Source organism: Aotus nancymaae, unplaced genomic scaffold, assembly GCF_030222135.1.
Source record: "Aotus nancymaae isolate 86718 unplaced genomic scaffold, 86718_ANA_hifiasm-v0.15.2.pri h1tg000046l, whole genome shotgun sequence".
NCBI classification, from domain to species: domain Eukaryota; kingdom Metazoa; phylum Chordata; class Mammalia; order Primates; family Aotidae; genus Aotus; species Aotus nancymaae.
In genome coordinates, this window is record NW_026988460.1 from 23,442,376 (window position 1) to 23,460,651 (window position 18,276).

General features: G+C 42.5%; 1 protein-coding gene, 1 non-coding gene and 1 pseudogene across 2 annotated transcripts in view; 1 reads left to right on the forward strand and 2 right to left on the reverse strand.

Annotated features, from left to right (window-relative positions):
• The window catches only part of TSEN2 (tRNA splicing endonuclease subunit 2), a 56,215-nt gene that overhangs the window by 11,225 nt on the left and 26,714 nt on the right, over nt 1-18,276 (forward strand). The window contains exons 4-6 of the mRNA XM_064362040.1: nt 2,006-2,042; nt 8,444-8,966; nt 10,651-10,728. Of these exons, the coding sequence (XP_064218110.1) occupies nt 2,006-2,042; nt 8,444-8,966; nt 10,651-10,728 (638 nt within the window). The remainder of the gene's footprint in view (nt 1-2,005; nt 2,043-8,443; nt 8,967-10,650; nt 10,729-18,276) is intronic.
• On the reverse strand, nt 7,109-7,215 carry LOC135268921 (U6 spliceosomal RNA). The gene has a single exon (XR_010337261.1). It is a non-coding gene; the product is annotated as a U6 spliceosomal RNA (small nuclear RNA).
• LOC135268926 (5S ribosomal RNA) lies at nt 16,896-17,014 on the reverse strand (annotated as a pseudogene).

An 18,276-nucleotide genomic window follows, 5' to 3' on the forward strand; every position in this document is an offset into this window, starting at 1 on the left:
TAGAGAGTTCACCACCACCAGGCCTGCTTTACAAGAGCTTCTGAAAGAAGCACTATACATATAAAGGAACGACCAATATCAGCCTTTCCAAAAATATATCAAAAAGCAAAGAACTTTAACACAATAAAAAATTCACATCAACTAATGGGCAAAACAGTCAGCTAGACTAAGCCCCGACCCCTATCAAATGCTGGTATTAAACTTACATATATTTTAATTGGATAAAAAGCCAAAACCCATCGGTATGCTGCATCCGGGCCCATCTTACATGAAACAATACACAAAGACTCAGAGAGAAAGAGGAAGATTTACCAATTGAACAGAGAGTAAAAATAAACTAATAAACAAAAAGCAGGAGATGCAATTCTCACCTCTGATAAAGTAGACTTTAAAGCAACAAAGATCAAAAGAGGCGAGGAATGACATTACATAATGGCAAAAGGATCAATGCAACAAGAAGAGCTAACGATTCTATAGATCAACGAGATAGAAAATTAACAAGGATATTCAGAACTTGAACTCAGACCCGGAACAAGTAAACTTAATAAATATTTATAGTACTCTCCACTTCAAATACACAAAACATACATTACCACCTCACACCTATTCCAAAGGTGACTATATAATTGGAAGTAAATCACTCCTCAGTAATCGCATAGCATTTCATAGGTTTAAATTAAATATTGGTTGGCTGTTTGTTTGTTATCTTCTTCCCTTACTCCTTCCTGATTACATCATTAAGTATAATTATCAGTATAAAAGAGGTTTTCAATACCCATTACTAAATTGCATTCTAGCCTGGGCAAGAAAGCAATACTCCCATTCTCTCTCCCTCTTTCTTTTCCTTCTCCCTCCTCCCCATTCTCTCTCTCTCTTTCTCTTCCTTTTTTTCTCCTTCCTATTCTCTCTCTCTCTTTCTCTAAAGAAAAAAAAAAAAAAAAAACAATACACTGGCAAAATATGAAAAGAAATAGCACAGGGCTATTCATGCAACACTGCAATATCCAAAGACTGGGAACAACCTATATGTTCATCAGGACCAGAGGACCAGAGGAATAAACCACATTTATATGATTAATCCATATGATGAAGGACTGCAGAGCTGAGACAGGAATAGGGGATCAATAGGATATGCTGGTAAGCGAAGACAGCACAATGTAAAGGAAAGTACATGCTGTGCTGTGGTTTATCTAAAAAGATGGAAATATAAAATACATATTTTATTTTTTGAGACAGAGTCTCACTCATTCTGTCATTGAGGCTGGAGTACAATGGTACAATCTGCAGTCTCAGCTCACTGCATCCTCTACCTCTTGGGTTCAGGCGATTCTCCTGCCTCAGCCTTCTGAGTGAGTAGCTGGGATTACAGGCGTGCACCACCATGCCTGGCTAATTTTTGCATTTTTAGTAGAGACAGGGTTTCACCATGTTAACCAGGCTGGTCTCGAACTCCTGATGTCAAGTGATCTGCCCGCCTTGGCCTCCCAAAGTACTAGGATTACAGGCATGAGCCACTATGCCCAACCAATTTTTTTAAATGGAAGGGTAACCCATAATTTTTAAAAATCCCAGTATGAAGGGATGAAACAGGATGAAGAGAGAGGTAAGACTTTATAGATTTGACTTTGAAACCATATAAATGTATTACATAATTATAAAACAAGTTTGGCTGGGTGTGGTGGCTCACACCTGTAATCCCAGCACTTTGGGAAGCCAGGGCAGGTGGATCACCTGAGGTCAGGAGTTCAACCAACATGGCAAAACCCTGTCTCTACTAAAAATACAAAAATTAGCCAGGTCTGGTGGAGGGTACCTGTAATCCCAGCTACTCGGGAGGCTGAGGCATAGGAAGCATATTTTTGCCATTGTTGACTGGACAGTATTGTATTAACTTTCTAGGTGTGTGATTTTGTGAATCTTAAAATTCTCAGTCTTTCCTAGATTTTTAGTGTTTGTTCCCCTTATGGGAAATTTGCCTGAAACTAATAGAACTTCTTTGTTCCAGATGTGAAGACAAACATGCCTATCATCACATCAAAGAAGTAAGTCATAATGAACTTTGGCTTCTGTAAAAATTATGGTTTAAGTCAGATGTTTTTAGGTAGCCTTGTCCTGTGGAGCAGTCCAGTCCACACCTTTTTTTCTTTTCTTTTCTTTTTTTGTAGTAGACGTATCCTTGAAAGTTATGTCTGAATTTAATGTGGATCAAATCATTTTTGAAATGCCTTACATGAGTTTGTTTGTTTAAATACTATTTTGCCAGTTGAATTCTTTCCAAATTATGAATAACTATCCTGTAAAAGCTATGTTATTAAGTCCTCATATGCTTGGGCCTAGATTTTGAGCCAGCCTTCTGCCCAGTGGGCACAGATGGTCCTGTCCCGCTTCCTTAAGCTACACTGTAGGGTCAGAGAAAGAGGCTTTCACAGAGGCCCTTCCTCATTTACTCCTAGACATTCCCGGAACGTTTCTTCCTAACTCCCCAAACACACACATGCGGCCTGGCTGATTCCTGCATGTCCTCAGTCCTGCTCATGCATGACCTCTCCTGGGTTTGTCTCCTTACCACCGTCCCCTCCTCTGGCCCCCATAATCTGCTTTGGCGTGCAGCACTCTCTTCATCTGTCATACATGGGTTCAGACTGTCAGATACTGTTGGTTCTTGGACAGCAGGGACCAGGCCCTTCTCCTCTCTGCACCTCCATACTTTGTGGTCCCTTGGTACAATTGTTGACTGTCTCCGTCCATCCCCAACCTTCTTGTCCCTGTGGTACAGTACAAATCTCAGCTCTTCCATGAAACCTTATAAAACTTCTCAAGTCCCCAGTGATTTTGTTCATCTTGCTTCTAGCACATGTAGGCAGAATCCAGCAGCTCCATTTGGGTTACATGCCTGGCAACCCCATGGCCAGTGGGGTGACAAGGAGGTGGTGGCACCAGGGAGGTCTCAGTAGCAGTTCTGGCTGTAACCTGAGGCTGGGATCAGGAGTGGGATTCTGGTGTGTGGGAGGGACCTGCTAAGAACCTGGCAGAGCCCCCAGCCTTGGAGGAGCTACAGTACAGACAGGTTGCCACAACAGAACCTAGGGGTCAGAAATAGTGGGAGCTCACTGGTCAGAACTGCATTCTAGCCAGGCTAGCCATAATGTGACGTGAGGTCAAGCCAGCTTGCCAGTGTAGAGGTTCTGCACAGGGAGACAGCAACGTCCCTGAAGAACATCCCTTTGTAAGCACTACAGTATCCCACTCCAAGAAGTTTCATTGACCCTTGTATTCATTTCCTAGGGCTGCCATAACAAAGCACCACAGACTTAATGGCTTAAAACAACAAATTTATTCACTCATGGTTTTGGACACCAGAATTCCAAACTCAAGGTGTCAGCAAGCTACAGTCCCTTGGAAGGCTCTGAGGGGGCATCCTTCCTTGCCTGCCTTCACTTCTGCCAGCTCCTGGCACCCCTTGGCATTCCTTGGCTTGCAGATCCATCGCTCTAATCGCTGCCTTCGTGGTCACGTGACATTCTCCCTTGGGTGTTTCTGTGTGTCTTTGTCCAAATTTTCCTCTTTTTTTTCCCACATTAAAAAAAATGGATATATAATAGATTTATGTATTTTCAGGGTATGGGTACATGTGATATTTTGCCTCTTTTATAAAACACCAGTCACTACGTCCTTTCATTAAATTGATTTCATCTGCAAAGACCCTGTTTCCAGATAAAGTCATATTTGCAGGGACTGGGGCACATAGTCTGGGAGGTGTATGTTGTCCTATTCCTTACTCAAGGCCCCACAGTTACAGAGTTGCACTAAGAAGTGAAAATGGTAACATGAACTATTCACCAATAAGCAGAATGAACTCAGTCTGCATTTAACATTCTCTCTTCCATTCTCAACACTCTTGATATAGCTTATTGTGGTATCACCTTAGCTGATTTTTCCTTTAACTCTAGTCTAACTGCCAGATTCTCATTTTCTAATCCCTCAGCCATACTTTGATCACTTTCATAGACTTCATGAATCCTGCTTCTTTTTTGCGAGATTTAAATGTTCAATTTGCCATCGATTTGCATTGAATTTACATTACTACAACAAAGGACAGAGTGACATAGACTCAACATATAGTGACAGTGCAGGAATGTTGCTTGAATAAGGTATGCTTGGGATTAATTTTTTATAAGAAATTTTCAGATTATAATTCATTTCCCTGTGTGAACCTAAGGATGTTTAAAGATGTTATCAGCAAGCTACGTATGTCCCCCAACCAAAACCAACACTTGATTTATTACTTATTGATAACACTTGGAATCACAGTCTAAATTTTGTTAAATATAAGACAAATTGATTCGTGTTCATATTTTTAGATTAATTTTTCAACTTAAATACTTGTCAAAATTGTTGTTTGTATTTTTTATAGAAACAGAGTCTCACTTTGTTGCCCAGGCTGGTCTTGGGCTCCTGGGCTCAAGTGATCTTCCCACCTCAGCCTCCCAAAGCACCAGGATTACAGGTGTGAGCCACTGCTCCTGGCCATAATTGTTTCTTTACTGGTGCCTCTGAAAATTCTGATTTCTATTTCAAGTGGATTCACTCAGATTGACCTTTTTCCAACAATAGTTTTCCTTGGGTGAAGAACACCTGCTGCATAACACTTTCTGAAGTGTCAGGACCCTTCTGTGATGCCTTTTGGGAATTGACACAGGTAGGGGTATGTCCCTGAAGGACCACCCCTGTTGGTCGTGCTGGTCCCCCGACCCCGTTGTGGTCCTTTATTCTGCCAGAGTTTACTATGTGAACTCTGCATTAGGTAGGTGCTGGGGACCCAAGAGCGAGGAAAAGACCTAGTCCCCTTTCTTGAGGGATTTACGGTCTAGTGAGAGAGGAAGAGAAGTGAACAGTTGTGCTGTTCTGTAGTAGGTGTTGTAGAGATACCGTCACTATCAGAGCCAACAAATGCTGACTACTCCAGCAGTGCCAGTCCCAGTCTCTGAGCTTGCCTCTATTACCTCATTTCATCTTCTCAAGAAACCTTCAAGGGTAGATACTAGAGATGTTTCCATTTTATAAATGGGGACTTGGGTGAGGGTTCAGTAGCTTGCCCAAGATTACATGGGCTCAGCGCCAGAGCCTGGGAGGCATTGATTTGGGTGTGCGTGCCAGCACTCCCTGAGCACCTTTCCAGGGCTGAGTATTCTGCCAGTGATGGACCTGTGTGTCATCTCAGGTCCTCACATCACTCCCATGAGGTGGGTCCCGTTCTTCTCCATCTTCAACAAGTGGAAGAACTGAACACAGGGAAGTGAAGCTCCTTGCTCAGGGTCAGTACGTGGACTTAGGCACTGTGGCCCCAGAACCCGTGTGCACTAATCACTCTAAACCACTCTGCTGTGCACTTCCAGTGATAAATGGGCATTCATCAGTATGATAGGGAACGGTACCCTGTGCAAATAGGAGAGGTGTGTGTTCAAGGGTGCAGGAGCATGAGAAGCCATGGTGTGTTCGGATGGGCACGTCCTGTGTCCTTGAGGTCCTGGATGATGCTGCTTTCCCGAGTCCTGTCACTGCTTCTAGTCGTGGCTGCTGCTTGGTCCCTCTACCATGCTCCCCTTTTTGCTTTCTGCTTTTTACTTCTCATTTCTCTTCCTGCAACTTCTCCAGCATCTGGGATTGATGGCAGCAGGACTTGGCTTTTTAAGGTGTTGCCAGCCAGCGAGAAGACACCTTCAGCTCTGACCCATGTATCATCGTCTTAGTCATTTATATGTGGGGCTCTTTTCATCATGTCTGGCTTGGAGGCTTTCTTCTGTGTGCTCTTGGAATCTCAGTCTCCTTTGACCTTTATAGTGATCCTCTGAGATCCTAAAAAGGGAACACTGGTGTGGCCTGGTTCTGGTGTGTAGCAGAAGAGCACAGAGGTAGAGATGCTAAGTGGCTTGGCTCAGAGCCACACAGAAGAGCCAACTCCAGGACCTAGACCTCCTGAGGCAGCATTCGTTCCCACACTGCTGCCTCTGCTCTCACAGAACAGAGAATTAAGACATTTCCATTTATTAACATCATCTTTTTAAATATACTTATTAAATACACATCTTTTTAAATATTGAGTCTGATTTATTTTTCAAGCCACTTCTAAAACTCTACAATGATTAGTAGCAAATACAGTATTGATTGAACACTTCTTATGGGCTATGCACTTTACATGTTTTATTTAATTTTTGCTGCAACCCCAGGAGGTAGGTGCAATTATCACTGGTTTGTAGATGATTGCTGAGCCTTAGAGAGGTGGAGTCATGTAGCTAGTATGAGAACATGTTGGAGCAAGGACTGGAACCCACGTCTGCCTTGACTGCTCTGCTGCAAAGAGCAGAGCAGTGCCCTCTGTGTGCTCCCTCCGTTCCAGGTCTTCTGGTCAAAGGAGGAACTGTTGAACCTTTAATTCAGTGGTTCTTTCACATGTTTTGAGTCAAGGAATTTGGCAAAGGTTGTGGGTCCCTTCCCCAGAAAAATATACATGGTCACAAAAATTTGTGTTCAAATAAAGGAAATTTATAGACCCTATAGAGCTAATACTTTTGTTAATATGAAGAGGTAAGATTCTTTTTAGATCTCTCACATGAAAGTTCTTTTAAATGTATGCATGGGTGGCCACGTTCCAGGTAAGACACCCTGCTGGTTTTGGCGCAGCTATGTTCTTTTTCCTAGTTTTAAAAGTAATGCATAGCAAGATCCCTTTGAGGTGGTAGTACTAATATCTACATTTTATAGGTGGGAAAATTAAAGCATAGAGAAGTAATTTGCATTGCCACACAGTTATAAGTAACAGGGCTGGGCAGAAAATGTGCAGTACCAGAGTCACAGCACTGTACTGTCTCTCGGGTATTAGGGTAGCCTTACCAGGTGTTAGTCGTTAGGATACAATTCCCAGTATACAGGGAGGCATCCCTGATGTTCATCTTCATGTGGAGTGAACGGGGTGTGGACAGCTTTGGGATTCTCAGGAAGCAGGGTTAAGCAACCACTAGTCTCTTTTTAGGTATAGCAGAAGCCAGTGTCCTTGTTGAATTGTGTGAGATACAGCAGTTTGCAAACTATGACATATTCAGTCTTTTTTTTTTTTTTTTAACATTTCACAAATTTGTATGTCATCCTTGCACAGGGGCCATGCTAATCTTTTCTGTATTGTTCCAATTTTAGTATACATGCTGCCGAATTGAGCACTATTCAGTTTTCACCTTTTCAGGTAAAAGAAAGTGAAAAGTAAAATTACAACTACCTTCTCACAAGCCATGTGTTGTCTTGGATGCCTTTCAGACCGATCACTGTAGGTAGAGGCAAAAAGCACTTGAGTATCACAATGTCTTTGACCTTCTGATCTTCAGATTTCCATCACCTGGTAGTTCTCACATCACATGAACACATCCCAGCAGCCTAGTCATAAATGCTTTGCCCTGTTGTTTTCCCTATAATTTTTTGTAACTTGGGAAGTGTTTAGTAACTTGAGTGTTAACTTCAGATTTTAGAAACTTAACATGAATTTTCTCATTAAAATCTACTCTGAAAAGTATTGTGGGGAAAAGGGCCATTTCTGTTAGAATATTTGAATGTATTTACATTAGCCAAATCATTTCTCTCCTTATCCTGTGAAGAGGTTAGTAGGCACTGTGATGAATAGCTATTGAAATTCTCATTTTGCTTTCCAATACTAAACAAAAGCTCTTTGTATTATGAATGGCATATCTATCTGCAAACATTATGAGATTCAAAATTGAAAATAGTACAGAACAAGCTGGGCTTGGTGGCTCATGCCTGTAATCCCTGCACTTTGGGAGGCCAAGGCAAGCAGATCACTTGAGGTCAGGAGTTTGAGACCAGCCTGGCCAACATGGTAAAACCCTGACTCTACCAAACATATAAAAAATTAGCTGGGTGTGTTGGCACAAGCCTGTAATTCCAGCTATTTGGGAGGCTGAGGCAGGAGAATCGCTTGAATCTGTGAGGTGGAGGTTGCAGTGAGCTAAAATACCACTGCATTCCAGCCTGGGTGAGAGGTGTAGGTTGGAGTGAGCTGAAATCATACCACTGAACTCCAGCCTCAGTGTCAGAGCGAGACTCCATCTCAAAAATAATAACACAAAATGAATCCTGATAAAGGATGGCCATTTTTTGTTTCTTTACCTAAATCACTTAATCTACCAATTTTAAATTAGATAAATTTTCATAGTTTGTTAAACAGGGGGTTAGGTTTTTTTTTTTTTCCCAAATACAAATAAAATGAAACTATGTTAGTAAAACCAAAGAAACAAGGAGTAATATATGCTTGTTGCAGAACACTCAGTAATACTGCTGTAAACATTTTGGTGTATCACCTTCCAGTCTTTTGCATGTACTTTGTTTTTTTCAGTTTTTAAATTCGAGTGCTATTTCTAACAGTATTTCTGTCGTGCAGGTATCAGCGTAGCGTTGAGTGCGCGGCAGAGCTGATGCGTAGACAGGGGCAGGATGAAAGTACAGTGTGCAGGATCCTCGAGGATTACACGAAACCGCTTGAGCATCCTCCCGTGCAAAGGAATGAAGAGGCTCAAATGCATGACGAGCTTAACTCTGGAATGGTTTCCAACATGGAAGGCACAGCACGGGGAGAGACACCTTCTGTGGCAAACGGGGATTCTGGAAAGTCAGGTGGTATGGGCGATCCCAGTGAGCTATTAGGCTGCCTGCAGAAGGGCTCTGGGTGTGACCCACCAACAGATGACTTTGAGAAAAGAGTGGGAGAGGACTCTTCACCTCTGCTTCAAGTCTGTTGCTGCAAACAAGATGCCCTCATCCTCCAGCGTGTACCTCACCTTGAGGACAACAGCCAGCATGTCAGTCTCCTGCATGCTGGGGACAAAGGGCCTGACCATGAGTATGTGCTGGTGGAGGAAGAGGAGTGTGCCGTGAGAAAGAGCGAGGATGCCCCAAATGAGGAAGTAAGTAGAAGAAAATAAATTGCTTCCTCCAAAGCCATTTGCTCCTGGAGATATTGGCTAATAGGGATGTCTTTTGCCTGCAGCTGGTAGCTGGCCCATTGTAAGATCCAAGGGAACCAGCAGGCTCTGGGTCTGGGCCACAGCAGCTGTGAGGGCCTTTTCTGTTTTTTGTTTGTTTGTTTGTTTTTGTTTTATTTGAGACAGAGTCTTGCTCTGTTGCCAGGGGCCAGGCTGGAGTGCAGTGGCGCAATCTTGGCTCACTGCAACCTCCGCCTCCCGGGTTCAAGCAATTCTCCTGCCTCAGCCTCCCAAGTAGCTGGGACCACAGGTGTGCGCTACTACACCCAGCTAATTTTTTAGTAGAGACAGGGTTTCACCATGGTCTCAATCTCTTGACTTTGTGATCCACCCACCTCAAGCTCCCAAAGTGTTGGGATTACAGGCATGAGCCACCATGCCTGGCCTATGAGGGCCTTTTCAACTAAAACCCCAAAGTTGGTGAATAACTTTTTAAATTTTTATAAAATTAAGGCAAGGCCAATAGTATTCTCCCCTTTATTTGGGAGAAAACAAAATGGGGTGATAATTACACATCATCTTGAGTATAGCTGAGCAAGAAGGGCTCACATGTGGAGGTCAGCCATCACAAGAAAAACCTAGGGATGCTGGGTAAGAGCTAGGTCATTAAGGGACTTGCTGTCAGAGAGAGTTACCCTAGAGTTGTCTGGAATCACTCAAAATTAGAAACAGTCTAATGGCTAAATGGGATATGAGATACCCATTCAAAGAAATGCCATGTAGACTTAGAATGAGGTTTATGAAGTCATAGGAGCCAGGCACAGTGTCTCACACCTGTAATCCCAGCACTCTGGGAGGACGAGGCAGGAGGATCACTTGAGGCCAGGAGTTTGAGACCAGCCAGGGCAATATAGCAAGACCTCATTTCTACTAAAAATTAAAAAAAATTCCTGGGTGTGGTGGTACATGCCAGTAGTCCCAGCTACTCGAGAGACTGAGGCAGGAGGACTACTTGAGCCTGGGATAGCAAGCTCAGAGTGATACCCTGTCTCAAAAAAAGAAAAACATAGGCACATGCTTATTAGGTATAATTGGATGAAAAAAGCAACACGTAAAACAAAATTCATCTCAAAATAATTACAACTGCAGAAAAAATTCATGAGGGAAAAAGGAAATAAACCAGAATCTTAGTAGTGGAAAAATTAAAACTTTCTTTTCCACACAAGTAATAAAAAATCATTTCTTGGCCAAATGTGGTATCTCACACCTGTAATCAACACTTTGGGGGATGAAGTGGAAGAGTTGCTTGAGGCCACGAGTTCAAGACCAGCCTGGGCAACTCTGTCTCTACAAAAAAATTAGCCAGGCATGGTGGCACGTGCCTGTAGTCCCAGCTCCTGGGGAGGCTGAGGCAGGAGAATTACTTGAGTCTAGAAATTTGAGGGAGCAGTGAGCTGTGATCACACCACTGCACTCCAGTCTGGGCAATAAAGCAAGAGCCTGTCTTGATAAAATTTTGTTTTAATCATTTCTTCATAATACTAACACAATAGAATGTGAATCCTGGGAATTCATAAGAAAAATGTTCATTTTAAAATACAGTCTCTTCTCTATGACATGTAGTGCTTCCATTTGTTCTGTATATATTGTATTTCTTTCTCTTTAGTTGGCGCAAAGAAAGAGACTAATATGCAGAAGAAATCCATATAGGATCTTTGAGTATTTGCAACTCAGCCTAGAAGAGGTATGTTTTCAATATGTTATCATTTCAGCTGTTGGTCTCTGGGCCTGAACTATGCTATATATGAACCTACCTCACAATGTAATTCTGTATGTAATTCAGTTATTGAATATTTTAATTCAGTATTGAAATCACTATGGGCAGCTTCCAAAGTAGGCCTGCCCAAATTTCATTCCTCAGCCTTTATTTCATCAGTTCCAAGATATGTGTTTGCAATAATGTGCAGAAGATTAGAGGGGTTTTTCTGAGTACTGCTTTTCTCATTAAGATTTTAGATTGGTAGGCTGGGCACAGTGGTTCACGCCTGTAATCCCAGTACTTTGGGAGGCTGAGGCAGGCGGATCACCTGAGGTCAGGAGTTTGAGACCAGCCTGGCCAGCGTGGTAAAACCCTGTCTCTACTACAAATACAAAAATTAGCCATAGTGGCTCACACCTGTAATCCCAGCTACTCAGGAGACTGAGTCAGGAGTCGCTTGAACCTGGGAGGCAGAGGTTACAGTGAGCTGAGATCGCCCCATTGCACTCCAGCCTGGGTAACAGAGTGAAAACTCCATCTCAAAAAAAAACAACAACCAGATTTTAGATTTTTGGCTGGGTATGATGGCTCATGCCTATAGTCCAGCCACTTGGGTGGCTGATGTGGTAGGATTGTTTGAGCCCAGGAGGTCAAGTCTGCATTGAGCCATGATTGCCCTACTGCACTCCAGCTTGGACAACAGAATGAGACTCTGTGTCAGACAAAGAATAAAAAGATTTTGGATTGTTAACAGATGCTGACTGGTGATGTGGGGGTTGGGGGTGGGGAGGGAGTGGAAAGAAAAAGAAATGGATTTCGGATTGGCTGAATATTTTTGTTACTAATTTTCACTAGCTTTTTGAAAAGTACTATAATTCACATACCATATAATTTATCCACTGAAAGAGTCCAAGTCACTGTTGTTTGGTATATTCATGGAGTTTCACCAGCTTTTCATATGTGATGCTACATGATTCAGATCATGTAGTAACTGCTAATTAAGTAAATGGATTTATTTCCTTCTGCGGGATCCCTCCACTTAATGCAGTAGCTACATTCTTGAAAGTTAGCTTGAGCCTGGTGCCATGGCTCACACCTGTAATCCCAGTACTCTGGGAGGCCGAGGCAGGCAGATAGCTTGAGCCCTAGAGTTCGAGATCAACCTAAGCAACATGGCAAAACCCCAACTCTACAAAAAATACAAAAATTAGCCAGGTGTGGTTGTGCATGCCTGTAGTCTCAACTACTTGGGTAGCTGAGGTGGGAGGGTTGCTTGAGCCTGAAAGGTTGAGGCTTTAATGAACTGAGATTGCATCCACTCACTGCACAAGCAAGACACTGTTTCTTTTCTTTTCTTTTTTTTTAAATTTACTTAAAATTTACCTCAGGCCATGGATAGTTAGTGGCTCATGCCTGTAATCCCAGCATTTTAACAGGCAGAGGTGGATCGCTTAAGCCCAGGGTCACTGTTTCAAAAAAAAAAAAAAAAATGGCTAAACATGGCCTTCCATAAGCTACATCATATTGTCCTGGTGATTTGCAGTTCCTCTAACCTGTGGTCACTTTATGCTCAGTCTCTCCTTTCTTGCTTATGTTAATAGTGCACAGAAATGTCCTTTCTGCCTTTGAAGCTAGCACCCCTTCTTGGGCTCCCCTCTCCTCCGGGAGCTCTGTGATGGCTTTCTTTGATAGCTCCTGCAGTGTCCAGTGTGGTTCTTGGCATACGTGTAGGTCCCAGGAAATGCTATGGAATGCTTCTATGTTGGTAATTTTATAGCTGAGACCACAGGAAAGTAATTGCATCTCCCTATTCCCTTTGTCCTGTGGTACAAAGCGCAGACTCTCAGGGCAGGAAGGGATATTTGAATGATTTACTTTATTTCTTCATTTTACAAATGAGATCACTTAGTCTGCCTGCCATGAAACATGGTAGCCACTAGCCACCTGTGACTAATTCAAATTAAATACAATTCAAAATTCCTTTTCTCAGTTGCACCAGCCACCTTTCTAACACTGACTAGCTGCGTGTGGCCACGGGCTACTGTATTGAACTGCATACGTGTAGGCATTCCCAGCATCGTGCAGACCTTTATCAAACAGCCCATGGGTACCCATTCTCTAGGTGTTTGGCCTCTCAGAGCCTCAGATTTCTTCTCTGTAAAGTGGGGGCTGTGTAACATCTTGTTCATAGGATGTTCTGGATATTAAATAATACATGTAATTGGGTCATGTAATTTACTATATATACCTGATATATAGTAAATACTCGATAAACGTTAGTGCCTGCTACTTTTGTCATTATTCAGCTACTTGTAAAAGCTAATTAGCGCTAGTTGGAACTTTCTTTTTTACAATCACAAAAACATCCAGTAGGTACATACTGTGTGCCAGGTGTTGGGTTAAGTGCTACCAATACTGAAATAAATAGAACATGACTTTAGTCTTAAAGATAGCCCAGAAATCATTACAGTTCAGGGTGATAAGCACAGTGTGGCATATGAATCTTGTCAGTGTCACTCTTGCTGTTTCCTTGGGCCCAATGCCTGACATCTATTAGTTGAGTAATAATTATTTGTTAAATGAATGAATGTACAAGGTAGGGAATTTGCACAGAAGCTGGTGGAGACCATCGGGTAGGGCTGAGGTGGAAAGCCTTTATAGTCGTGATAGCTGAGTATGGTAAAGGATAAATGGGGCTTGCCACCTGGACATGGGGTAGCGTAGGCTCTTCCAGACAGCTCAGCCAAAAGGAACAGATGGGAGAGGGTGTGTCCATGAGTCAGGGTCTGGCCTGGTCCTGGGGCAGCAGGGCACTGCAGGGGTTTCTGTAGGGGAGTGGTAGCGACCAGAGGTAGCATTAGTATGGAGTGTGGGCTGGAGGTGTGGCCTGGGAGGTGGCAGCCAAAGGTGAAAGGTATTAGGTGTCAAATGCTGGGAGTTCAGCCTCACTGTTCCAGTTGATCAGCTTCTGCCTTTTATTGACGAATTGTTTAAAGGCTGCTGCTGCCTGCTGCCTGCTGCCTCCTCTCAAACACTCCCTGATGAAAGGCAAGAGTAATAGGAGACAGGAGATGAGGTTACTCTGCCTTCTTAGAAGCTTCCTGGCACCTGAGAACATTTCAGAGATGAGTTGCAGAAGTTTTCAGGGAGCATACTAGCTCTACTTGTTCTGTTTTGGCAGATTTCTTTTGAATGACTCACCCATGTTTGGCACACTGCATGTACCTGCTGAGTGTTTCTGTGAATGTCAGTCTGGAACATAGGCAACTGTTGGAGGTACAATGGGGTCTCACCCCTGCTGTGGTGATTCACAGCAGCTCTTTTGAGGGACTCAGAGTGGTAATACACAGCTGACTTAGAAGTCTGCTCAGCACTGACATGGGAAGCTTTTAGTCTAACCTACCACAGATGTGGACATGCAGCCTTGTAGGGGTGTTTTCATGCCTTTGCCTTGACTCATTCAGAACAGAGATTTGGACATTTTGATAGAGTAATTGAAGAGCTATAAACTATATTTACCTCAGTTATTTCTGAGTAGTTATTTCTGAAGACTTCTGTCTCCATCCAGCATCTGCATCCTTCAGTGGACACGCACACATGCAAATGTTCAAATGCTTTACTTTTTTTTTTTTTAATTTTTAATTTTTATTTTTTTTAGAGACAGAGTTTCTCTCTGTTGCCCAGGCTGGAATACAGTGGTACCATCGTAGCTCACTGAAGCCTTGTACTCCTAAGCTTAAGGTATCCTACCACCTCAGCCTCCTGAGTAGCTAGACCTATAGGTGCATGCCACCATGTCTGGCTAATTTTTTAATCAAATGCTTTTTAATTAGCAAGATTCAGTGAAAAATAGATTGATTTGGGAGAGCAAATTTTATTTTAAATCAAATGAATGTTGATTTCACTGTAAATTAAAAGCAGTGGCATAATGCTGTCATAAAGTTAGGGCAGTCAACTTTTTTTTTTTTTTTTGAGACAGGATCTTGCTCTGTCACCTAGGCTGCAATGCAGTGGCATGATCTCAGCACACTGCAACCTCTGCCTCCCAGGTACAAGTGATCCTCCTACTTCAGCCTCTTGGTAGCTGGGACTACAGGCATGCATCATCACACCTGGCTAATTTTAGTATTTTTAGTAGAGATGGGGTTTCGCTATATTGGTCAGGTTACTCTCAAATTCCTGGCCTCAAATGAGCTACTCGTCTCAGCCTCCCAAAGTGCTGGGATTACGAAGTCAACTTTTGAAGGTTAAAGAGATTTAAGCTATATTTCCCAAGTTCCGAAGTAGATGTGTTCAATTTTACCATCCCTGTGTGTGCTGTTGGGAAACTAATGGGAGGTGATTGGATAGGGGTGGTGCAGACCAGCTCACTCATTCCCAGCAAGATTCCCTCCATGGCAGCACCCCAGTAGGGCCCTGCATTCCAGGTCTACTCCTTTGCTTGAGGGACTAAGACATTTAGATTTGTTAGAGCACAGAAAATGACTTGAGCTCTAAGAGCAGCATTCAGGCTGAGTGTGCTCACAAGAGCCTATGGAATAAACCAGAGTGGCAGTTTATTAACATCAGCGAAGGCCCCACCACACGCCTTTCCAGACTGGCACATTCTCTTCATGTAGAAAATGCAGATGCCACAGGGTAATACAATTGGAAGACTGCTTGGTGAGCACAGAGTCAGCCTATGTGGAGTGAGCTGGATAATCCAAATGCTTAAGGATGTTGTTAGGCTCTCATGTCCTTCTCCCCAGGAGGGATAAACTGTTTTTAACTTGATGTAGAAGATTCTGAGATTGCTGTGTGTCTTTCCATTGATTATTTTACTTAATGTGGTAGCATTTATTCTTTTTCTGGAAAAGCCACCGTTGAATTGAGGTATATCAAACAAAGCTACTAACATCTAAACTAGAGGTAGTGGTGCATGCAGTGGTCTGCCAGTGAACCCTTGGGTCGGAGTCCTGTCCTCTGCGCAGTGCAAAAACCTTGCTACTGTCGCCTGACTCCTCGTTTGCTGAGTTTCCTCATTCTTTGTCAAATTCTTTAACTGTTGATATCATTCGGTTATGGCTCTATTTGAGTTTGCTGATGCATGCTGATTTCTTAGGCTAACTCCAGTTTTGGAGGGTACCTTTCTGGTGCTTCTGTGTATCGTTCATATATACTTATAAAACTTTTAGACGGCATGAGAAAATTTCCATTATTTAGAAAATAAAGAAAATGGTCCCCACACAGGAGGACTTGGTGGAAATGCTTGGAAACAAAGGGGCACAGCAGGGTCAGGTGACTGCAGCGAGTCAGGCGGGCGACAGCTCTCCGTATGACTGACAGCAGCAGTCTCAGTTGGGTCTCATTTATGCATCTTGTGCCTGGCTCTTTCATTTTGTACCTCAACCTTTTTTTCCCCACATTTCTTTTTTCCTTTCTTAGTGTCCATAATATGGATTCCAAGTATAAGAATCCAGTGATTAGAATGTCTAAAATTCTTCCCTAGAATTTTGCATTTTTTTTTTTTTTTAAGATGCAGTTTTGCTCTTGTTGCCCTGGCTGGAGTACAATGGGTGCGATCTCAGTTCACTGCAACCTTCACCTCCCAGGTTCAACCGATTCTCCTGCTTCAGCCTCCTGAGTAGCTGGCATTACAGGCATGCACCACCTCGCTCAGCTAATTTTGTATTTTTAGTAGAGGTGGAGTTTCACCATGTTGGTCAGGCTGGTCTCAAACTCCTGACCTCAGGTGATCCACCTGCCTCGGTGTCCCACAGTGCTGGGATTATAGTCATGAGACACCATGCCCAGCCTGCGGTTATTTTTTTATTGCTGTCTTATTTATGACTAGTCTCCCTCCCCTGCAATAGGTCAGTGACTTTCCTTCTATCTAAACTTCTGAAAACCTTCCAGAGACTTCAGCTGTGAGGCAGTTTGGGTCCTTTTAGCAAGAATGTATATTTACAGCAGAGCCTTTTGATTAAAGTTTGAAAAACTATTCTAATTTTTCTCTGTAAATATATTTACATTCTGCTTATATACTCCAACACATAGGAAACTTCAAATGAACTGCTTTGAGGATCTGGTTTGTTTTAAAAGCCTTTGTGTGCTAGTGGGCAGGAGAGAAAAGAACTGCAGTTTTGCTGTTTGTTTCATTGACCCTTGTTGTAAGCCTATAGCGCCCAGTATTCCAAGGCAGTCTCCCCTCCAAGTACTAACCAGGCCCAACGCTGCTTAGCCTCTGAGATCAGACAAGATCAGGCACATTCAGGGTAGCATGGTTGTAGGCTTTATTAATTCTTAAAGTTCATTTGGAATCATGAGAGTAGCAAAGAAAAAAAAATAGGAGATTTTACTACCACTGTTAATAAAAACATAAAGTAACGATTAAAACAATATAGTCTTGGTATAGGAAAGGAAAGATGGGGCCAGAGTCTACAAACAGACCCATTTATAGATGGGATTCAGGGTAAAATAAAAATAGCATTTCATATTAGTGAGGAAAAGATTTATGGTGTTGGGACAGCTGATTAGCCAGTTGGAAAAAGACGAGGCTAAAAATCCCATCTCCTAAAACATACCAAAATAAATTTCAGGTCAATTAAAGATATAAAGGGAAATTTAAAATAGAAAACAAGGATAATTATTTATGCACTCTTTTTTTTTTTTTTTTTTTTTTTGAGATTGGCTCTGTCACCTAGGCTGCAGTTCAGTGGTATAATCTTGGCTCACTGTAGCTCCTGGGCCCAAGCAGTCCTTTCACCTTAGCTTTCTGAGTAGCTGGGACCACAGACACACACTATCATGCCCAGCTAATATTTGGGTTTTTGGTAGAGACAGGGTTTTGCCATGTTGTCTAGGCTGGTCTTGAACTCCTGGGCTCAAGTGATCGCCTGCCTCGACCTCCCAAAGTGCAGGGATTACAGGCATGAGCTACCGCGCCTGGCTTGTATGTATTTTTGAGATATGGATAAGTTCTTCTAAGAGACCATAATATATAGATTTCATTACTTAGAGATTTAAAACTATGTTAAAGACAAAGGCAAAATTACAGGCAAAAGATGAAATGGGAAGAAAATATTTGCGGCTTGCAGTATAACACACAATAGGCAGTGTTCTTGGCATTCCTCAGTTTCCTCAGATGTAATATTCCAACTGTCACCTCCTTCTGAGGTAGGTAGTGAAGATTGAATGCAGTGTGATATGTGTAAGTTCTCTATCCTGGAAGACACTTAGCAATGTGTATTCCTCGTTATGTTCCCATCCCTCTCCAAGCTAGCCAATTTCTCTGGGTGGAGTGAAGACAAAGCTTTAGTTGACAAAATGGCAGATATTTTTAAATGAATGTATTTTCTGTAAATTTAAAATGAACTTCAATGCAATGTGTTTTGTGGGCAGTTTGGAAAAAGATGCATGTATGCTAAGGGAGGCCTAGCACTCGCAAGAAAAAGCACTTCTTGGAGACTGTGCTTTATTTTTGCTTGAATTGATATAACAGCTCTACCTAATGACATTCAGTGATTATACACAACGACCAGCACAGTTCCTGCA